This window comes from Indicator indicator, chromosome 7, assembly GCF_027791375.1.
Source record: "Indicator indicator isolate 239-I01 chromosome 7, UM_Iind_1.1, whole genome shotgun sequence".
NCBI classification, from domain to species: Eukaryota; Metazoa; Chordata; class Aves; order Piciformes; family Indicatoridae; genus Indicator; species Indicator indicator.
The window spans coordinates 39706515-39726642 of record NC_072016.1 but is presented as its reverse complement, the minus strand read 5'-3'; the positions used below and the strand labels follow the sequence as shown (position 1 = coordinate 39726642).

General features: G+C 53.8%; 3 protein-coding genes across 3 annotated transcripts in view; 1 reads left to right on the top strand and 2 right to left on the bottom strand.

The window, feature by feature from the left end:
• Positions 1 to 872: 872 nt before the first annotated feature.
• DDIT4 (DNA damage inducible transcript 4) lies at positions 873 to 2464 on the bottom strand. The gene is made up of 2 exons (XM_054382288.1): positions 2358 to 2464; positions 873 to 2006 (listed from the first exon to the last, which is right to left on the bottom strand). Exons 1-2 carry the CDS (start codon positions 2452 to 2454, stop codon positions 1531 to 1533), a joined length of 573 nt encoding a protein of 190 aa, XP_054238263.1. The 5' UTR covers positions 2455 to 2464; the 3' UTR covers positions 873 to 1530.
• Positions 2465 to 8647: 6183 nt separating this feature from the next.
• ANAPC16 (anaphase promoting complex subunit 16) lies at positions 8648 to 15869 on the bottom strand. The gene is made up of 4 exons (XM_054382760.1): positions 15814 to 15869; positions 13835 to 13992; positions 11158 to 11232; positions 8648 to 9349 (listed from the first exon to the last, which is right to left on the bottom strand). Exons 1-4 carry the CDS (start codon positions 15867 to 15869, stop codon positions 9234 to 9236), a joined length of 405 nt encoding a protein of 134 aa, XP_054238735.1. The 3' UTR covers positions 8648 to 9233.
• ASCC1 (activating signal cointegrator 1 complex subunit 1) overlaps positions 15665 to 20128 on the top strand; it is a 65957-nt gene continuing 61493 nt past the window's right edge. The window contains exons 1-2 of the mRNA XM_054382759.1: positions 15665 to 15691; positions 19133 to 19248. Coding sequence (XP_054238734.1) covers positions 19143 to 19248 — 106 coding nt within the window. The 5' untranslated portion in view covers positions 15665 to 15691; positions 19133 to 19142. The remainder of the gene's footprint in view (positions 15692 to 19132; positions 19249 to 20128) is intronic.

The window sequence follows — 20128 nt, the reverse complement described above, 5'->3', positions numbered from 1 at the left end:
ACAAGACCAGAGGGCAATGGTCTGATCCTGGTGCAGGGGATGTCCATCATGTGATGGGGGTGATGCTCCAACACATGAGCCTTTGAGAAGCACCTCAAGTCCTCAGTTTGCACCATGTGGGGTTGTAAAGGTGTGTTCCAACTGTGCCTGCTGGGCACTGCTTGTTGCTCTGCTTGCTTCTAGGTGGTATTTACAGGGGTAAGCAGCCCTGGCTTGAAAGGCTCCAGCTGTGGAATATTTGGGTGTTTTCCTATGGTAGAAAACTTTTGGAGAGAAAAATTTTCCTTCGGTAACTCACTATCTGTCCAGAGAGGGCAAGAAAACCAACCAGAACAAACTGGTGTTTCAATGGAAATGGTTTGGGGTTTTTCTGTCAGGCTGGTTTTATCCCCCCACACCTTCTATGGGCTCTTAGCTTGCCAAGCAACTTAATTGCCCTGTAGTGAAAGCCTTTTCTCCAAGAGCCTTTAATTGCAGGCTTGAGTAATTGGTCTCATTTTGGCAAAGCATTTGTAGAGCTGGGGAGTGCTCCCTTGGCAGGTGTGACCCTCCCCATCTTTCTCCTTCACTGTTTTAGCTGATTCTCCTGGTTTTCTGCCCAAAGCACTGTGGTTCCAGGGTGCTCCTCCCCTGGCACAAGCAGGCACCTGGCTGGCTCGGGGCCCTGACTCAGCTCCCCCTGAGTCACATCCCCGTGGCCTGCAATTAGGAGCAGGGCAGAGTGGGATTCCAGCCCCCATTTCCCAAACCTCCAGCTCCCACCGCAGGGGCTGCCCTGCCAGAGAAAGGGCTTCCCAAGGATGCCAGCAGGGAGCAGTTGCATCATCCTTTTCCAGCCCGCAGTGATGAAAGGAGGAGGCAGCAGGTTATCAATTAAGACAAGTTTTATTAGAAAAGTAAAAAAAACCCACCCCAGCCCGCAACGATTGCATAGGAAGTCTTGCACTTGAACATCAAGTGGATGAGTGTAAACTGTAACCAATGAAGCACCCGCGGCGAGGGGTCCTGCCCTCCGTCCCTGCGTCACCTCGCACGCCCCTCTGCCACCGCTCTCCCCTCTCGGGATCAAAGACGCAGCAGACTTCGGGCACCTCCTCCACCCTCCCCCGGCAGCCCACGCAGAGCTGCCAGCGGTGGGGGCTTGTCTTTGATCCAGCCTCCAGCCCAGCCGCTGCTCACTCCCACACACAGCCCCTCCCCGAAGCCCCATTGATTACAATCCTCGTTACTACAAAAAAACCCCAATCATTATTAATCAGCCAACAGGAGACCATCTGCCCCCCCAGCAGCCCTGCTGCCGGGAGCTCGGTCACCTCAATCATCGACAGTGTGAAGAGACCTCTGCCTCAGTCCCGGTCCACTCCACATCAGGGACACCCCCGACAAAGACAGGCACCCCTGTGGGACCTTCACCTGTCCAAACTACTTCCACCTACAGCCCTAACTCCAGCCTAGCCTAAACTACAGTGGCTGCCGGGAGCCGGCTCCTCCAAAGCACTTGGGTAAGTCGCTTCTTCCCCGGCACGGCCGTCAGCACTCTTCTATCAGCAGCTGCTCCGAGCTGTACAGCTTCTTCTTAATGACCCTGAAGCCCGTGCTCAGCTTCAGCGGCGTGAAAGCCGGCCCGGAGGTGAACAGTCCCTGGATCTTGGGCCAGAGGCGGGAGTCCAGCCGGAGCACCAGGGTGAGCTGGAAGGTGGGCACCACGCCGGGGTCCACAGCGATGTGCCCGACGTCGTGACAGGCCTTGCCGTGCTCCACGCAGAGGTCGAGGAGGGCCCCGCGCAGCCCACAGGGCTCGCTGCAGGCCAGGCGCAGCAGCTCTGTTCTCACCTGTGCCAGGAGCTGGGCCGGCATGAGGAGCCGGGAGCAGCGCTTGGCACCCAGTGGGGCTCTGCCCAGCGTGGTCTGGACCAGATCCATCAGGTTGGCACACAGCAACTCATCCTCGGGGTCGTGCAGCAGGTCCAGGTCCGGCAGAGAGAGCTCTTCAGCATATTCACCATCTGTGGAAGGGACAGGAGGCAGGTCAGCTGCGGGTCGCAGGGAGGGGTGGGCTGAGTGGACAGGCCACCCTCATGTAGCGGGTTTGATTGGAGGTAACTGGGACACAGAAGCATGGCACAGGGACCTCCTGGCGTTCAAGAGCCTCCCATGTCCCTCAGAAACCCTCAGTCACCTCCCAGCGCTTCTCAAAGGAACCCCAGAACCCTCAGCCACTTCCAAGCCCCTCGCAGATGCCTCAGAGGAACCCCCCCAGGCCCTTCAAGCCCCCTACCATCCCTCAGAGGGACCCCGGATCCTTCAGGAATCCCCGACAAGGGCACTCCCCCGGCTTCTCGGGGACCTCCACTCACCTCCCTCCGAGCCGGAGGCGCTGCCCAGCGACTCGCAGTCGGAGGTCTCCAGGCGGCCCCGCTCGTTGCCCGCCAGCCGCTCCCACATCCCAGGCATCCTCTGTACCCTGTCCGTTCCACTCTCCCCAGACAGCCGTCCCCGGCTGCCTTATACAGAGCCCGTGCGGGAGGCCCCGCCCCTCCAGCCCGCGCCCGCCAATGGGAGCGCGGGGCACGTCCGCGGCGTCTCTCCTGCCCGGTGACAGCGGGAGGCACCGCCCCTTGCCCCTGATCGGCTCGGCTCGGCTCGGCTCGGCTCGGCTCGGCCGCGATCCGGACCCGGCCCGGGCCCTGCAAACGGCGCTGGGGGTTGCATCAGGAGGGCCGGGCCAGGCCGGTGCAATCTGCCTGCGGCTCCCGACAGTGCCCGTCGAGCGTCCCCACCTGCCTGCCACCCGCTCAGGGCATGGGCTTTATGCTCCCATGTACCCCCCAGGGCTTGGGCGTTACCCCCCCCAGCTCACATATACCCTTCAGGGCCTGAGCTTTATCCACTTTATGGCTTGGGCTTTACTCCCACCAGGTACCCCCTCAAGGCATGGGCTTCATCCCCACCATGCACCCTCCCAGGGCCTTAGCCTCATTCCACCCAGATACCCTTTGGGGGCCTGGGCTTCATCCCCACACCCCAGCTCAGGACCTGAGCCTCAGCCCTGGCCACCCTGAGATACCTCCTTGGGTCTGGGTCTTACCCTGGCTCAGGGCCCAGCCTAGGCCTCATCACAGGGCACCTTCAGGGCCCCAGCCCAGGCCTTGCCACTTGACCTCAAGTCGTGTTCTGCTGGGAACAGCAGTGGCGAGGTAGACACATGCCAAGGCCTGTTGGTGCATTGTCTCCACGGTTTCTTGACCCTTCTCTGGGTTGAGCAGCAGGATCTAGCTGGCACAAAACAAGACAGCAGGTAAGGGGCTGTGCGAGTTTCCATAGGTGATGTTTTTAATGTGGCTACTCATCACTCTTATCTTCCAGGTGATGTTTCAGTGGTGAGCACCAGCAGGGCTTGATCCTGCTGCCGGTGGTAGAGGCAGCCCAGATGTGGGCTGTGGGCATGCTGCTGCCCTGCTTCTGGTTGCAAACCAAACCAAGAGCCTGAGGCCAGGGGTGCTGCAGGTGACTGAGGTGCCAGCTTCCCATTAGCTGGCGTTAGCTTGGGTTTCTTGTGACAGTGAGAGCTGTTGGTGTGGAAAGCATTAAAAACAGGAGGGTGCTGAGGGGGTGAGAGCAAGGCGTGACCAGGCTGAGATAAGGGACTTTGTTCAGTGCCAGGCTGGGGTGACCCCCATCTGCCTCCTCCAGTGGTCCTATGCTCTGGAAGCATGTCCCTGCCTCGCAGGCCCCTGTGTACGTGACCTTTGCAAAGGCAGACCCTGCGGAGAGCTGAAGGCCTATTAATTGCCGATAAAGGGCTTTGTTTGTCCTGCCCCGCTGCCGGCTTTATCGGGGAAGCTGAGCGTGCTCACTCCGTGAGCTATCTTGGGTACTGTCCTTCCTAAGCAGAGATTGATAACAGCCTGGCCAGAAACACAGCCAGCAGCAAACGTGACCAAGGAGGGACAGACCCCCGGCAGTGTGCCCACCACCTGTGACCTCCACAGTGGTGGGGATGAGGACCAATTCTCCCACCCGAGAGCTGTGGGATAACAGGTGGAGAGGGTCCAGGCACCCTACCAGCAGCTGTAGCAGTGGGGAAATTGCTTGATAGGGGTGAAAGGAGAAGCAAGGCTTGAATCCATCACCATTTTGTGAGCAGAGGGACAAGGTAGCGGAGCAGGTAGCATCCCAGGCTGCAGCAGGACGTGTGAGGAGCTGGGAATAAGCCCTGGCTTGTGCCTGGGAGCACATGGGGCTACTGCCCTGCTTTTGGGGACAAAAATGAACAACCCCCAATGCTGGCTGTTAAAAATACACAGGGAGACTTGCACACTCACTGTGCAAGACAGCAAAATGTGCACACACATGCTCAGAAATGGTCAGATGGTGCTTGGGATCTTGTTTTTAACAAAATCTAACTCCTGGTTTGTTGTTGGTGGTTTTTTTTTTCCCTCCCCGCAGCCACCAAGTCATTGGTACAGATGTTCATTGGGTGAGGCTGAAAATAGATGAGGAACTGCTGGGCTTTGGGGTCAAAACAGGGGGGGGGAAATGGCAAACAACCAGAAAAAGAGGCAAAGGACCACAGGGAAAGGCGCCTTGCTGAAAATAACCTGGGATTCTGAAGCTGAGCATAAATATTTTTCTTTCTTTGCCATAACATTGTGGGGTAGGCAGGGGAGTGAGCAGCCTGGTGTGACAGTGAGTTTTAAAGTGAAATGTCACTTCTGATCTCTGAAACACAGCAATCCTGAACTGATGCAGTGTGCTCATGTACCTGCTGGTATCACAGGGCCTGCAGCTCCTTCTCCTTCCCAAAAGAGACTGGGGCCAGGGCTGCTCTTCTGCAGCAGAGCTTCTAGAAAGGGGCTAGAAAGCAAAGTTTTAAGTCCAGTGTTAGTAAATCTCTGTGCTTCCCCTGCTGTTGGCATAGGACCAGTGTGATTTTTGTGGCTGAGCAGCACATCTTTCCCCACCATGACCTGCTGTCCTTTCTGGGGAGAGCAGAAGGGGCTTCAGGATGATGCATGAAACTTTCTAGGTGGCTTGTTCCCAGCTGACTGTGCCTTATTGGACATCCCACCCCCTACCCCCACCCCCCTTCCCCATCCCCATCCCACATGAGCTGGATGACTTTGATTTCCAGCCTGGCCGGCTTTGCAAAGGGTTAAGCTGGAGCGTTAAGAGGGGCCGGCTGGTTGGGGAGGGTCCTGGCTGGGCCCCTGCCTGGGATGTGCTGAGCTCAGCGGTTTTGCAGGGCTTGCAAGAGGGAGGGGGCTGGGGAGGAGGAGGAGGAAGGGAGGATATCTGCAGGGGACTTCGTGAGTGCCTGAGCATAGTCAATGCAAAGCGTCCCCCACGTATGACAGGAGTCAGAATCCTGCCCCATGGGGTGGCTGCCACTGCCCACGGTGTAGTCCCCTTCTTTGCCTTGGTTCCCAGCAGCTCGGTGGCCTGAAAAATGCACTTTTAGGTAGATGTTTGTGTTAGCTTGGCACAGGATGGTCAGCCAGCATTAGCACAGAGGCACTCTGGTGTGACCCTCTGTGCCAAGCACTCACAGGGGGAGTGCAACAAAGGGGCTGAGTTAGGGGGAAGCTGCCGGGTTTGGGGTGAAGCTGCAGGTGTGTGTCCTTTTACCCTGGGTAAAGGTGGCATGGGGTGATGGGCACATTGGTGACCCACTGCATCCTCCGAGTCTGTGGCCAGCTCTAAGAGGCGAGCTGAAGGCCGTGGGCTGGGTGGGTCCCTGTGGCAAGCCCAGGCCTGCTGCCAGCTGGGCAGGTCTCCCCTGCAGCCAAACCTTCCAGGCCCATCTCTCACCCCCGGGACAAGCAGCTGCAGGCAGGTTGCCCACAAGGAGTTGGGAAGAGAGTCACAGCACCACAATACATTACAGGTTGGAAGAGACCTCAAGAGATCATCAGGTCCAACCCCCCTGCCAGAGCAGCAGGACTTAGGGCAGTCTGCACAGGAATGCATCCAGGTGGGTTTGGAAAGGGTCCAGAGAAGGAGACTCCACAACCTCTCTGGGCTGCCTGTTTCAGTGCTCTGTCACCCTCACTGTAAAGAAGTTTCTCCTCATGTTGAGGTGAAGCCTTCTGTGTTCAAGTTTGAACCTGTTGTTTCTTGTCTTATTAATGTGCACCACCCAAAAGATCCTGGCCCCCTCCATTTGACCCCCACCCCTCAGCTATTGATAGACATTGATCAGATCCCCTCTCAGCCTTCTCTTCTCCAGACTAAACAGCCCCAGGGCTCTCAGTCTCTCTTCACAGGGGAAATGCTCAAGTCCCCTAATCATGCTTGTGGCTCTTCCTTGGATTCTATCTAGCAGGTCTCTGTCTCTCGAACTGGGGAGCCCAAAACTGGACACAGTATTCCAGATGCGTCTCACCAGGGCAGAGTAGAGGGGGAGAAGAACCTCCCTAGCCCTGCTGCTGAGTCGGGAATGTGCATCCGAGGAGGAGGATGGTGGATGATTGTTGGCAGCCAAAACGCCGAGCGCCACTGTGGCGTTTGCAGGGTAGGGGCTGCAAAATTCACCTCCCCTTGGACGCTTTCGCCCCGTAGCAAGGAAACGTCGTTGGGTGTGGGTGCTGCCCTCCCCTCCCTCGCCAAGGTGGGGGCGAGGCTGTCCCCGGGCGAGTGTTTTGGCCGGGCAACATGGCGAGCGCGTGCCTTGGCACCGTCCCCAGCGCCCAGGCCGAGGAGGGGAGGTGCGAGCGGGGCTTGTGCACCGGTACACAACGTTCTGCTCCGAGCACCCACAGGAAAACCAACCAGCAGCCCTGAACAGGGCTCTTTGTTCAGCTGCTGCTTTTTTTTTTTTTTTTCTTTCTTCATGTTCCCTCCCCTCCCTTCATCAACTTTTGCTCGCAGCTGACGTCTACCTCCCCCCCTGCTGCTCCACTCCCAGCTGTGGCTTCCAAATAGCCCCCAAGATGCTGCAGACACCCGAGGTGGGGAGCAGACAACCCTCCCCCCCCCGGGGGAATAGTTACTGCTGGCTTTGCCCCAGGAAGCAGGAATAGGGCAACTGGGGGTGGGGGGGAGGTGGTGAGGGAGCCTGCATTTGGCACAGGGGATGCAGGGGTATTTTTGTTTTGCCATGCAGTGATCCCTCTGGTTTTCACTGCCTTTCATAAAGTGTTTACTGAGAAGGAGGGAAGGGCCAACAACATGTTTTTGCATTTGTAGTACTGTACATGGTGAACTTTTCACTTCCTCCCCATGGCTCTCGCACATGTGGTTATTTCGAGGCTGGGCACACATACAAACAAGCCATGTACAGCACAGAGCCGGGACGTTCCCTACTCCTGCTCCATCCAGAAAACAAGGAACGGGAGTGAGGGGGGAAGGGGGCCTGCCCAAGGCGACTCTCAGCCCTGTGTTTGGGACCCTTGGGCACGTAGTGAGATCTTGGCAAGGCTTGGGCACTGCATCCTGTGGGCAGAGCCCCCGGTGTCCCTGGAGGGCTGGCAGAGTGGAAAAGTTTCAGGACGAGCAGCTAAAAGGAAAAGCACTTTCTGGAGCTGGTTATGCCGGCTGCAGCACGTAGGGTCGGCGAGGGGGGTGGGACTCTGTAAGGAACTCACTCCCCAAGCCTCCCCACACCGTCTTGGTATTTGTGGTGAGTTTGGCCTTAAGTTAGGAGCGAGCAGGATTAAAGAGAGATGATACAAACCAAACCAACAAGCTGACAATTGCAACACTCCCCTCTTTACACAGTAATGGAGTTTTAGCAGGGAATGCTGTTGTTTCAAGTGATACCGGCTGAGGAGGAGGCCCCGCAGAGCAGGGGCTGGCGTCTCGCCAGGGGCAGGGAGGAGGCTTTCCGGGCCGTGCACAGGGGAGGTGGCGTGGGACACGTCTCGGCTGAGCCGTAGCTGAACGTGTGAACGTCCATCCCTGCGTGGTATCAGAAACCACAGAGTGAATCTCCGGGGCTGCCTCTGCAGATGGGGGCTGGCTTTTGGGTGGTGGGTGGCTCTGAAGGACAAAAAGCTGACTCTAATAGAATTAATCCATGAGCTTCAGCTCACACAAACTGCTGGTGATAGAACTAAAACAGGGATGGATTGAAATGTCTTTCAATCCAGATGTGGCTGGACTGAAATAGCGAGTGAACATAAACTCATCTCGTAAAGATGTTGAAAATAGAGGAAACAGGCATCTGGAACATGAAGTTAGACGTACTGTGCAGAGCCTTTCTCCCTGCTGGCTAGCAAAACCCTGGTGTTAAGGCTCTAATCAATGGAAAATTAACACACTGAAATGATTATGGCAGAAAAATGGAAATTTAGTCCCTCCTAGGAACAGGAGTGAAGTGCAAACGAAACCTGAGACGATTAAAAATGGATGGGTTTAAATGAGGGTTTTCTGCTGGTGGAGTTAAAACCAGGATTAAAACCCGATTTGAATCAATCCACTTCTGAGCCTAAAGCATGTGAGGTTTGGTTCCTCTCAGAGGGATTTTTAAATTGAACTGAAGTTCAGGCTGCCTCTGAGCTTCGTTAATCCTCCTGTTACCTACCCAACAGCTGATTGTTTCTTTCATCAGACCCGCACCAAGCTCTGAAAGGACAAACGGTTTCAAAGGAAGAATTATTTTATTATCACAGAGCAAGCTAATACATAACAAAGAAGAGGGAAAAAAAAAAAAAAGAGAGCAGTGTCCTACCAGCACTTGCTGTGCAGGGACAACAGAAATGGCAGTGGAGAGAGAACAACTCCCATGATACGAAAGGTGCCACTAGGAAAGCCCCCACATGCCCCCTCTCAACTGACCCAGAGGACAGTTCTCATCCTGTTCACCCCCAAAATAGCAGCCAGAGCTGAAGAGCATTTCTGGCAGGGTGTTGCACCTCTGCTCTACAGAGGTCTAGCTTGAGAGGCAACGACATGGGCTTCCCATTGCACCAATCACCCAGGACAGGCCGAGAGACTTACCAGGTGGCTTTTCCCCACCACCACACTGTACATCTTCCCTCCTCCGGTGAGTCTCCAAGCTATCTCCTAAGTTACAGAAATGGAGCCCTGCCAGCCTGCACTGTGGCAGGGGCCTAAAGAATCCCATCGTCTGCATTTCCTGGCAGCTTTATTGGGGATCCCCACTCCCAAGTTAACCCAAAGCCCAGTCGTGCCGCTGCAGCTGTCAGCATCCTGATAAGCGGGGGTGTGTTTTGAAGCCAGGCCAGAGAATGTTTTTCTTCTGCTCCCCGACAGCAGCCATCCAGCCACATTCAGCCTGAGGAGGGAGTGAATCCCAGGAGCTGCTCTATTGGCTTGTACCTCCACTCATCTGCCTCCAGCTCTTCCACCAGCCCAGCTAGTTTTTCCATCCGTGCGACTTGTTGATCTGTGGGAAGTTCAAAGGTAAGTGTGGTTTGCAACGCCAGGGCAATTAAACCCTTCAATTAGAGGCAAATTCCCAGCTGTCAGCGGGGAGCAGGGCACAACAAAACCCACAGAGCCCATCTGAATACAAACCCACTTGACACGACCGCCCTGTGCAAATGGTGAGACCTCACCAGATCGCAGCAGAGAGCAGGGACAGGCTTTTCAGCCTCAGCCTAAATATGTATTTACCCATCCCTGCCCGTGCCATCTGAATTCAAGTCCCAACAGGGAAACACGAGACCCATTAGCGCGTGGGGGTGCAAACAGGATGAAGCTCATTTCTTTAGCATAAATATTTATAGTGCAAAAGAACAGAGAAGTTCAGAGAGAGCTTGGTCAGCCCACGGTAGAGCTGGGTACAGTGCAAGAAACTCCTCACATTAATGAAGGTCCTTTGAGGAGAACCTGGGTGATGGCAGCTCCGCAACCAGAGCAATGCTCATGACACAGAGGTCCCTGCAGAGATGTGAGCTGCGTCTCCAGGAATCCCTGAGATAACTTGTTCCTCTCAGCTCTATTTAGAGCTGGTCGTGTGTTGGGCACACAAGGCTCCATTTCCAGGGCAATGAGCTGCAGTGGCAGAAAGATGGGAACAGCCCTTCTCTTGGCTCTTCTGGAGATGTAACAACAGCCTTCTGGAAAAACAGCCCAGTATGAGCCAACTCACCAGCAAGAATGGAACATAAAGTGTGAGTGACTTCTGCTGACTGCAGCAGAGCCTGCTTTTAAGAGGGACGGTTCTCACTCCTGCAAGCGACTGCTTTTGGGAACTGTCAAACAAACAAGCCAAAAAATGATGACCTCAATCTTTTTTGGTTTTGTTTTTCTTTTAAAACCCTTCTTACAGGGAGGTAACTGGTGGGTGCTCCACAAACCAGTCTCAATTATGGTGCTTATCAGAGTGCCAGGCTGCGTGGCAGCTCCCAGTAGCTACAGCCATTGTAGCACCAGAGCTGTGGGAACAATAGCTCTAGAGTCTGGCCTTGCTTTTTAGTTAAGAAACACAGGATCATGGCTTTGTGAGCTGCTGCACGCCCCCAGACCTCATCCTGACAGCCCTTGCTGGAGGACAGGAAACCCCTCTGGTCTGACACAACACGTGGAAGTAGCCATTCTTGCTGACAAGAGGCAGGGAGCAGAATGGACGTGACCCTCAGGCAGCAGAGGTGCTGAGCTCCTGAGAGCGAAAGCTGCCATGCAGTCAAGCCCATGGTTTGGTTCCAGGCACCAGGGTGGCAGGCAAAGGCCCCAGGAGGGAAGCTGGAGTTCAAACAAGACTTAAGGCTCATTCTTGGGGAGGTAGGGAGTGGAGTCAGCCCCATCACGCCACGCCAGGCACCTGCATGTCCACCTCTGGAAAACCTCGCTTGACCCTGCTGGTGTCACAAGGGCTCAGCAGAGAAACAAAGGTGGAATCAAATGCCTCTTTGCCCCAGGCCAGAGAGACAGTCAGCGCTGGGCCAAGAGATCAGAGCGTGGGCGTTTCCTGCCCATAACCTCCTCTTCTGGCCTCACCTCTGGTGAAGGCAGTGCGGCACAACAAGCTTCTGAAAGGCACAGCCTGTTCCCACCCAGGCTCTGTGGGTTCCCAGCGCTTTGCATAGGGCTTGCAAAAGGCCCTGGCGATGGCCTGACTTGGCGTTCATTCGCCAACTTAAAAAGGGCCACTCTGCTTTCTTGTGGTTGGCACCCAGCACCCCAGCAGCTCTTTCTCCATGCTCCCCTGCCCCTCTTCCTGCCGTGGACAGGCGGCGCTTGGGCGCTTACCGTGCTTCACTTGCTTTAATGTAGACGCAACCTGATAGCTGAAGACGGATTCACACAGGAATCTTTCGGAGCCATCTGTAAGCAGCAAAAGGGAGGTGCTTTAGTCTGAGAGTTCTAAGGCTGAGCACCGCCGACCTTCTATTCTTGTCTGAGGTGTGGGGTTTCCCCACTTGCCCCATTCCCACACTCCCCCTGTGCCCAAAGTGCTGCATGACGGTTTCTGGCTCCTGTCACCCTGCTCTGTAATCCTGCCCATGGGGGCTTTGGCTGGCTCCCTGGGAGACAACCCAGCGGAGCTTCTGTTGCATCCCCTCTGTCAAGCCATTTTAGTCTATTTTAAATAGAAGGTAAGCTAAGGAGAGGCTGGGTAATATTATGGCAGTCTCTGACTCCCTCGGGGCTCAGACGCTTGTGTCCTTATAATGCTTTATGATTTCCCACAGGTGTAGAGCAGAACCCCACATAAAGGACTTCAAATACTTTGCTCTGGTGAGACCTCACTTGGAGTACTGCGTCCAGGTCTGAAGCCCTCAATATAGGAAGGACACAGACCTGATGGAGCAGGTCTAGAGGAGGGCCACGAAAATGATCGAGGGGCTTGAAGCACCTCTGCTATGAGGACAGGCTGAGGGAGCTGGGGGTGTTCAGTCTGGAGAGGAGAAGGCTCCAGGGAGACCTAATAGCAGCCTTATGATACCTGAAGGGGGCTACAGGAAGGATGGAGAGAGACTGTTTACAAAGGCCTGCAGTGACAGGATGAGGATGAGAGCCTTCTCTCAATCTCGAGAAGAGCAGATTTAGATTGGATATTAGGAGCAGGTTTTTTACCATGAGAGTGGTGGAACATGGGAACAGGTTGCCCAGGGAGGTGACTGGGGCCCTGTCCCTGGAGATATTCAAGGTCAGGCTCGACAGGGCTCTGGGCAGCCTGATCTAGTGGAGGATGTCCCTGCTGACTGCAGGGGGTTTGGACTACATGACCTTTGGAGATCTCTTCCAACCCAGACCATTCTATGATTGTGTGACTCTATGATTCTATCCTGCCATCTGTGTCAGAGCCTCAGAAATCAATCTAGAATACACAGGGAATTGTGTGCCAAGTGCTGGCATAGGTTATACTACTTCTTTCTGAAAAAAAGAAACAAACAAAAAAAAACCCAAGTCAGATATTGAAGTAACAACAAAAATCAGTCACTTAGTGGGGTTTTTTGAAGAGAAAATTGGTATGGAGCTGCCCCCCTCCCCAGTAGCTGCCTGACAAAAGAACGAGTGTATCATTTTTTATCTCAAAAGCGATAAAGCTAACCTAAAGCTTCCTGTGAGAGGGAAAATGTTTCACTGTTGCTTCCACCCAGGGCAGGCAAACTGCTGTGTACTGGTAAAAAAAGGTCAACCCCAAAGCACAAGCAATTGAAAGCTCCATGCCATAAAACCAAGGAGAAACACCATTTCAAAGGCTTAAGAGTAGAACGAGAGCCCTGACCCTGGAAAATCTAATCCAAAGCTGAACCCCAGGGAAGAGTCAGAGCTCTGCTGTGCTTGGAACATCCTCTCACAAGCTGCTGCAACACTGTGCTGGTGCTGCCCTGTGCTGTTTGCAGGCATTCCCTTCAATCTCCTGCAACTCCCCAGCCTGACTGCTGTCCTGCTGAGGAGCAGCTGCCTGTCTATTTGGTAACACCAAGTGCTTCATTATTTTAATTTGTTTTGAGGGCTCGTTAAGTTCTATGAGCAAGCCTTTAGTCATAATTGCTTCAATAGTCTGGCATATGGGCTCTAATGTGTAATAAAAACACTCAGTAAACGACGTAGCCAGCAGTTCCCAGTTGCCCTGTGCTGCTGTGTCACTTCTGAGCTGCAGAGCCACCTGAGCCTTGGTCCTGGCCACCTCACTGAACTTCAAGCTCACATAGACAGACGTGCAGCTTGGTGACACAGGAAGTTCAAGGGAAGCAAGACAGACAGAGCAACCATGGCTTAACCCTGTCATCAGAGGAGCCGCCCTTCCTCTCTCACCCAGAGCAGGGGCAGGGACACACAGTGCCTGGGTCCTCTTTCAGGCAACCCTGAGGAAGTGGGTGGCAGGTCTTGAGCACCCAAACACAAGGTTAGAGCCCCGACTCTCTATGGGTGGCCCTGGAGAGAGGAGTGAGTCCAAAAAGAGAACAGGATCAGCCTTGGAGGATTATAAGAAAGGCCTAATCATGATTTATCCTCTCACAGACTGCTGGGGCGATGTTTTAACTTGGGTTGAAGGCAAATGCAGGCCCTCCGTTTCCTGGCCAGCAGGGATACAAGCTGCCTCCTGTACTGGTCCAGTCAAAACCAACCCCAGAACATGCTTTGCCAAGAAAAATACTCTTGTCTCAGCTATCTTTATATTAATTCCTGCCCGACTTCAAAGGATTAGCTAACAATGAGCAATTAACACTGTCATGTTCCCTTTCAGGTGGATCACTTCCTCGTCTGAAGCGGTGTCATGGAGCTAAAAAACAGGTGACTGCCAGAAAAATCACTTCCTTATGAACAACTGCTGGGAGAGACCTCTAGACCTACCCAAGCCCTGGTGCTTCCTTCCTCCCTCCAGCTTGTGCCAGCTACAATCTGAAAGGGCAGTGGGGTGCCAAGCTCATCAACACCAGGAGGAGCAGGGAAGGAAAAGGGCAGGAGCAATCACCTTCCAGCATCTCCCCAGCTCCTTTGGGGTAAGTGAAAAGAGCTTTTCGGGGCGGTGCCAGGTCCGAAACGCTGAACCCCGATCCAGTTACGGAGCTGCCGCTGACTCCACCAGCTGAAGAGGATGAGGAAGAGGCTGCCATTTCACCTCCTCCCAGCCTGGGAGAACAAAAAGGGAGGAAAAAGCAGAGTTAGGAAGGGCGTCTCGGAGTTTCCCAGGGCTCAAAGCCAGCGACCGCACACGGATCTGATGGCAGATGAAGCAAGCAAGAGCGCAGCTCTGGGCCGCCGCCTCCGCTCTGTGGTCTGCAGCCTCCAAGGGCTGGCAGCTCCAGGCTGCCCTGCGTGCATGGAAGAGGCTGCCTGCTGCCCTTGCCCACTGCAGGGATGGCTGCAGTGAGCTGTTATGCCAGGTGGTGGCATCCAGAAACTGAAGGTAACCCAAGCTCTGACCCTTCAGACAAAGGGGCCTGGGAATTCAGCGGGATGCTGGGAGCCTGCATAAATGCTGGCCTCGATTCACTGGCGTTCAGCTGCCTGGCGTTTTTCCTGCTCCCCAGGGTCATAAAAGACCTTCGCCCCCCCCCCCCCCCCCCCCCCTCTTTTTTTGCCATGTTTCCAGGAGCACAAACACCAAGAGAAAACCTGCTGCCTCATAAAACCTGGAAGCCTGCAGGACTGCCAGTTCCAGCACCACATCCTGCATGAAGCCATGCCGCCACACCTCATTTGCAGCAACTGCTTTCTCTGCATCACTCCGGCTGTACTTTTGCTTTTAGCACACCAAATGTCACCTAAACCAGCAGCAGGTGAACAGCAGAAGCCTGGTCCCCTCTTGCATACCCTTTTCTCAGCCTTGTTTTAAGGGGTATCTGCTGCTATGTTTGTCACGATGGAGTACTTATGATTTGTCACACACATCTCTGACAGTAAAAATGTCACTGGCAGTTTTAAGTGACAGCACTTGCTACTCCTCCAAGCTCCTTTTAAGCACTTTCCAATTATCCTGCCCATTTAATACATTTATAGCATAGCATGGTTTGGGTTGGGAGGGACCTTAAAGGTCATCTAGTCCAATCCCCTTGTAGTGAGCAAGGACATCTTCAACTAGATCATGTTGCTCCAAGCCCTGTCCAGCCTGATCTGGAGCGTTTCCAGGGGTGAAGCAACCACCAACTCTGGGCAACCTGGGCCAGTAAAAAATTTAGTTTTTGCATCTCTATTATCCTTCCCGCTTAATGCACCTCCACAGACTCCTTAAGTGATGCAGACAGTTTGGATAGCACTCAGGGATTTAATGGAGGAAACGTGCCTTTAAAAGGCTATCACAATTTGTTCATAGGTAAGCCTAAGGTTGTTTCACTTACTGTAATACAAAGCAGCCCGGCAGCTCGCGGGAAGCCGGATAAAACAAACTTTTAATACAAGTTTGGTATGTCCAGCAACGCCTTCCTCAACATACCCAGGCAGGCCCTGCTCGTGAGGGAAGCGAGACACTGGTTTGCGCTCAAATGATGCCGACCGGGGCTCGCAAAATGGGCGGGTGCTTAGATATAGCCGCAGGATTTTTATTTGAGATAGGCTGAGGCACAGACAGAGGAAGGAGAGCGCAAGGCTGGCCAACACTCGAACCACCCCCGCCCCAGGCCAGCGGCGCCGGCCATCTTGTGAGGGGGCAGCCAAGGGGCTGCGGGCGGCGCTGACCGGTACGGCGCGCGGGGTCCACACTCCTCCTCAAGGGGGCAGCAGCCTCTGCGGAGCCACTGCGCCTGCGCGGGGCTCCCCGCCCCTGTGCACACAACACCCCGCCTCCGCCCGCAGCGGCCGCTCCCCGGCTTCCGTAGCGAGCTGCTTCTCGGTGAGTGAATGCCCCGGCGCCAGCCTCTCCATCCTGCCCCGCTCCCCTTCAGTCCAGCGCCCTTCTCCTCCCGGGCCGCTCCTCTCCCGTTCCTGGGCTACGCCGGTCCCTCCGAGCCTCACCTGGGCGTCCGGACGGCTTGGCGCAGGCGGCGCGCGTGATCGCGCTCGCGGTGCATACTGGGGGAGGGGGAGGTGCGCGAGTTTCGCGAGGCCCATTCCGACTTCCGGCGAGGAGAGGGTGGGGGGGGGGGGGGGGGGGGGGGCGGGGCCGTAACCCTTGGCAACGGCTGCGGCGTCAGCTGGCCGCGGGGGCTGTGCGGGCGGGAACGCCGCCCAGCCTGGGCGCTGCGGGCTGCCTGCCCCGGAGCCGGGCCCAGTCACAGAGTGCTTCGGGCTGGAAGGGGCCTTTAAAGGTTACCTAGTCCAACCCCCCTGCGCTCAGCAGGGACATCTGGAGGTTGCTCACAACCCCAGTCAACCCGACTTGGAATGGTTCCAGGGATGAGGCACCGCCTCTCTGGGCACCTTGGGCCGGGGGTCTCACCTCCCTCAGTGTAAAACATTTCTTCTCTCTGGTCTAAATCTCCCTCTTTTAGTTGAAAACCATCACCCCTTGTCCTGTCACAACAGGCCCTGCTAAGTCTGTTCCTAGCTTTCTGATCAGCCCCTTTAAGTATTGAAAGGCCACCAGAAAGGCTCTCCAGAGCCTTCTTCAGGCTGAGCAACCTCAACTCCCTCAGCCTGGCCTCACAGCAGAGGGCTTCCAGCCCTTGAATCATTTCTATGTCTTTCCTATGCTGAGGACTCTAGAGCTTGACTTACCACTGCAGGTGGGGTCTCAGCAGAGGGGCAAAATCCTCTTCCTCCCCCTGCTGCCCACACTGCTGGGGATCAGCCCAGGACAGGCTGGCTCTGGGCTGGGAGCACACAGTGCCAGCTCATCTCCAGCTTTCCCCCACCAGCATCCCCAAGCCCTTCATCCACAGGGCTGCTCTCCAGCCCTTCATCCCCCAGCCTATGCTGATAGCAGGGTTTGCCCTGACCCAGGTACAGGACCTTGCACTTGGCCTCACTGAACCTCCTGAATTCATACATCACTAATCCTGCACTCTGGTTGCACCTTCAGCTGCTTTGTGTCTCCCCTCTCCCACCATGGCAGCATCACTCTTCCTGCATGCGTGTGGAGCCAAGACCCCCATCAGACATTGACAGTGAGTTTTCTTTAAAATTCCTGTATTAAGTTGCCACCAGCTCTGCAACTTAAAAAAGAAAAATCAAGTCTGAGCAGAAACAAAATAACCTGTCAGCAACAACGTAGCTTCTCATGGCTTGTTCTATCTTCTTCTCTGCATGCTTCTCATCTGCAATTCTTCCCTTGAATTGCAGGAAAGTCTTTTTACTTAAATGTAGGTTCACATGGTTGTGAGTCATTTCAGAAGGTGGGGCTTTAACCTCCTGACCCTCACATCACTCAAAGTAATAAATCCAGTTTAGGATAAGTGCGTTTTCAAAGGCAAGATTGTCCTTTTTTCTTGTCAGGTTCTGCTGTAGCAGGCAGGTCAACCTTTTGTCAAAGGGGGATTTTTTTTTTTTTTTTTTAGTGGAGGCTTTGTCATCTGAAGAACAGAAGTTTCTGTTGTCAACCCAAGGAAAACCAAGATATTCCATGTTAACAATTTCAGTGAATGCAGTGATTTCAGATATTGGAGTTTTGAAGTCTCTGACAGATGACTACCAGTGCACCATTGAATGTTCTCCACCATAAGAAGTTTATCTCAGTGCCCCATGTTTCTGATCTCATACCTGGTGTCTGGAATCATGCAGGATAGTGCAAGAGTTTTATGTGTACACCTCTCAGATTGAGAGAGGTGATTCTGCCAATCTACTCTGCTCTGATGAGACCTTACCTGGAGTACTGTGTCCAGCTCTGGGCCTCCAACACCAGAGACACATGGATCTGCTGTGGTGGGTCCAGGGGAGGGCCACCAAGATGATCAGAGGGCTGGAGAACCTCTCCTATGAAGCCAGGCTGGGAGAGCTGTGACTGTTCAGCCTGGAGAAGAGAAGGCTGGAGCAGGGCAGATTTAGGTTGGACATCAGGAGGAAGTTCTTCACAATGAGAGTGGTGAAATACTGGAACAGGCTGCTGAGAGATGTGGTTGATGCCCTGTCCCTGGAGACATTCAAGGTCAGACTTGATGTGGTGCTGGGCATCCTGATCTAGTTGGAGATTTCCCTGCTGACTACAGGGGGTTGGACAAGATGACCTTTGAGGGTCCCTTTCAATCCAATGTAATCTGAGAATCTGTGAATCTATACCACAGTGCTGTGGGGTGGAGGGCAGGAGGTATAACTCCTTACAGCAGCCAGCACTGAGCCCTTGGTTTCCCTTCCCCAGCCACCTCCTGAGCAGATCCAGGGAACTGTGTTTGAAAAGTTCTTTAGGCTTTTGAGAAACTGGTGGAGGAGTATTTTGGAAGAGGTCAGTGTTGAAGGGGAATTCTTGCAAGAGGCTGGGGTCTCCTTGGGCTGCAGCTATGGAACAACAGTGAGGTAAAACCACTGAGAAACCTAAATGGTGCTGAAGCTGGATGTTGATGGAGGCCACAGTGAGTGTTAGCTAAAACCTGTGAGTTTTAGGGAGAGCAGAGATCAGTTGCTGACCTCCTTGAAGGGGCAAAAACCCTGATGTACCCTGTTGGGTATCTTAGATTGCTTAACTTTCTCATTTTTCCCTTGATTCTACTTTTTGAGCTGACAAAGAGCATACTTGTAAGTTCATAGAATCATAGAAAAGAATCATAGAATCATTAAGGTTGGGAAAGACCTCCAGGATCATCAGGTCCAACCTTCTATCCAGCACTTCCATGACCACTAGACCATGTCCCAAAGTGCCACATCTACTTGGTCTTTAAACACCTCCAGGGGTGGTGACTCCACCACCTCCCTGGGCAGCCTGTTCCAATGCCTGACCACTTTTTTGGTCAAGAAATTCTTCGTGATATCCAAACTAAACCTCTTCTGGTGCAGCTTGAGGCCATTTCCTCTTGTCCTGTCATTAGTTACTTGGGAGAGGAGGCCACCACTGGCCTCACTCCAACCTCCTTTCAGGTAGCTGTGGAGAGCAAGAAGGTTTTTTCTCAGCCTCCTCTTCTTCAGGCTAAACAATCCCAGCTCCCTCATAAGACCTGCTCTCTAATCCCCACACAGCTTCATTGCCCTAGAGTGAGATCAGTGAGGTAAAGTTTGAAAAGCTCTGAAGTCTCTCACATGCGTGCATAGAAGGAGTCAGTGCTCTTCTGGAGGTACAGACTTCCCTCTTTACTGCTGAGCCCCTCTGAGCTCCCCTGGTGCCTCTTACAAATTATCCATCAGGAAACAGCAACCTTTACCTTTCCTTGGCATCAGCTGGCAAAGTTGTCTCTGTTTTTTGCCTCAGGAGGAGCAGGATGGACGTCCTGCGGCCCACCCTGATAAGGATCGGGGAGAGGGTGTACAGGAAAAATGCCATTCAAGAGCAGACCTACCAGCAAGAGGAGGAGGACTTCTGTGCAGGTGAAGAGTGGTGACTGTGGTGCTGGCAGGGTGAAAGCATTAACACTGGGTGCCTAGGGAGCTCTGGGTGTCTTCTCTGATGTCTTTGTGCACTCAGGGACCTGCCTGTGCGGTAGAGTGAGGTGTTCAGGGATGAGAAAAATGCTTTGTGCTGGTCCCCGATGATTCTGCTGAGCGAAGAGGGGATGTAATCCTGGTGACCTCATGTGGGTTTGGGTGACTGTGCTGCTGGCTGCCAGCTTTCTTTGCTGGCTGTGAAAGATCTCCAGTAAAGAGAGGGAAAAAAATAAATAACTCCATGGATCTGCTCTCCCCAGGTTACTGAATCACAGAATCATTTTGCCTGGAAAAGACCTTCAAGATCATCAAGTCCAACTGTTCCCTAACTCTACCCAGTCTGCTGCTAACCCATGTCCCTCAGCACCACATCTCTGCCTCTTTGAAACACCCCCAGGGATGGGGATTCAAACACCTCCTTGGGGAGCCTGTTCCAGGGTTTCAGAATCCTCTCAGGGAAGAAGTTTCTTCTAATGTCCAACCTAAAGTGCTTTCCTTTTCAGCAGCTCGATTATTTGCAGGAGTGGAAGCTGCTCACTGAAGATCCTCTGTCCTTGCAGTGTTTGTCCCTTGAAGAACTGGCTTCTTGCAATGTAGCTTTTGGAAGGTGTTGCAAAATTCTTCCTGTTCTGATATATTTTCCTTTCTTTTTCTGGCTGCATGTTTGTTGTAGTTCTTTATGAGTTGTCCTGAGCACAGAAAAGTTCAGCTGTTTCTTCTCAAATGGAAAGGGTTGTCACTGTTGTCTCCTGTATCTCCCCCTACCTTGCTTTTCAGTGGATTGAACAAAGCTGCTTGCCATCCAAATTCATCACTAGCTTCA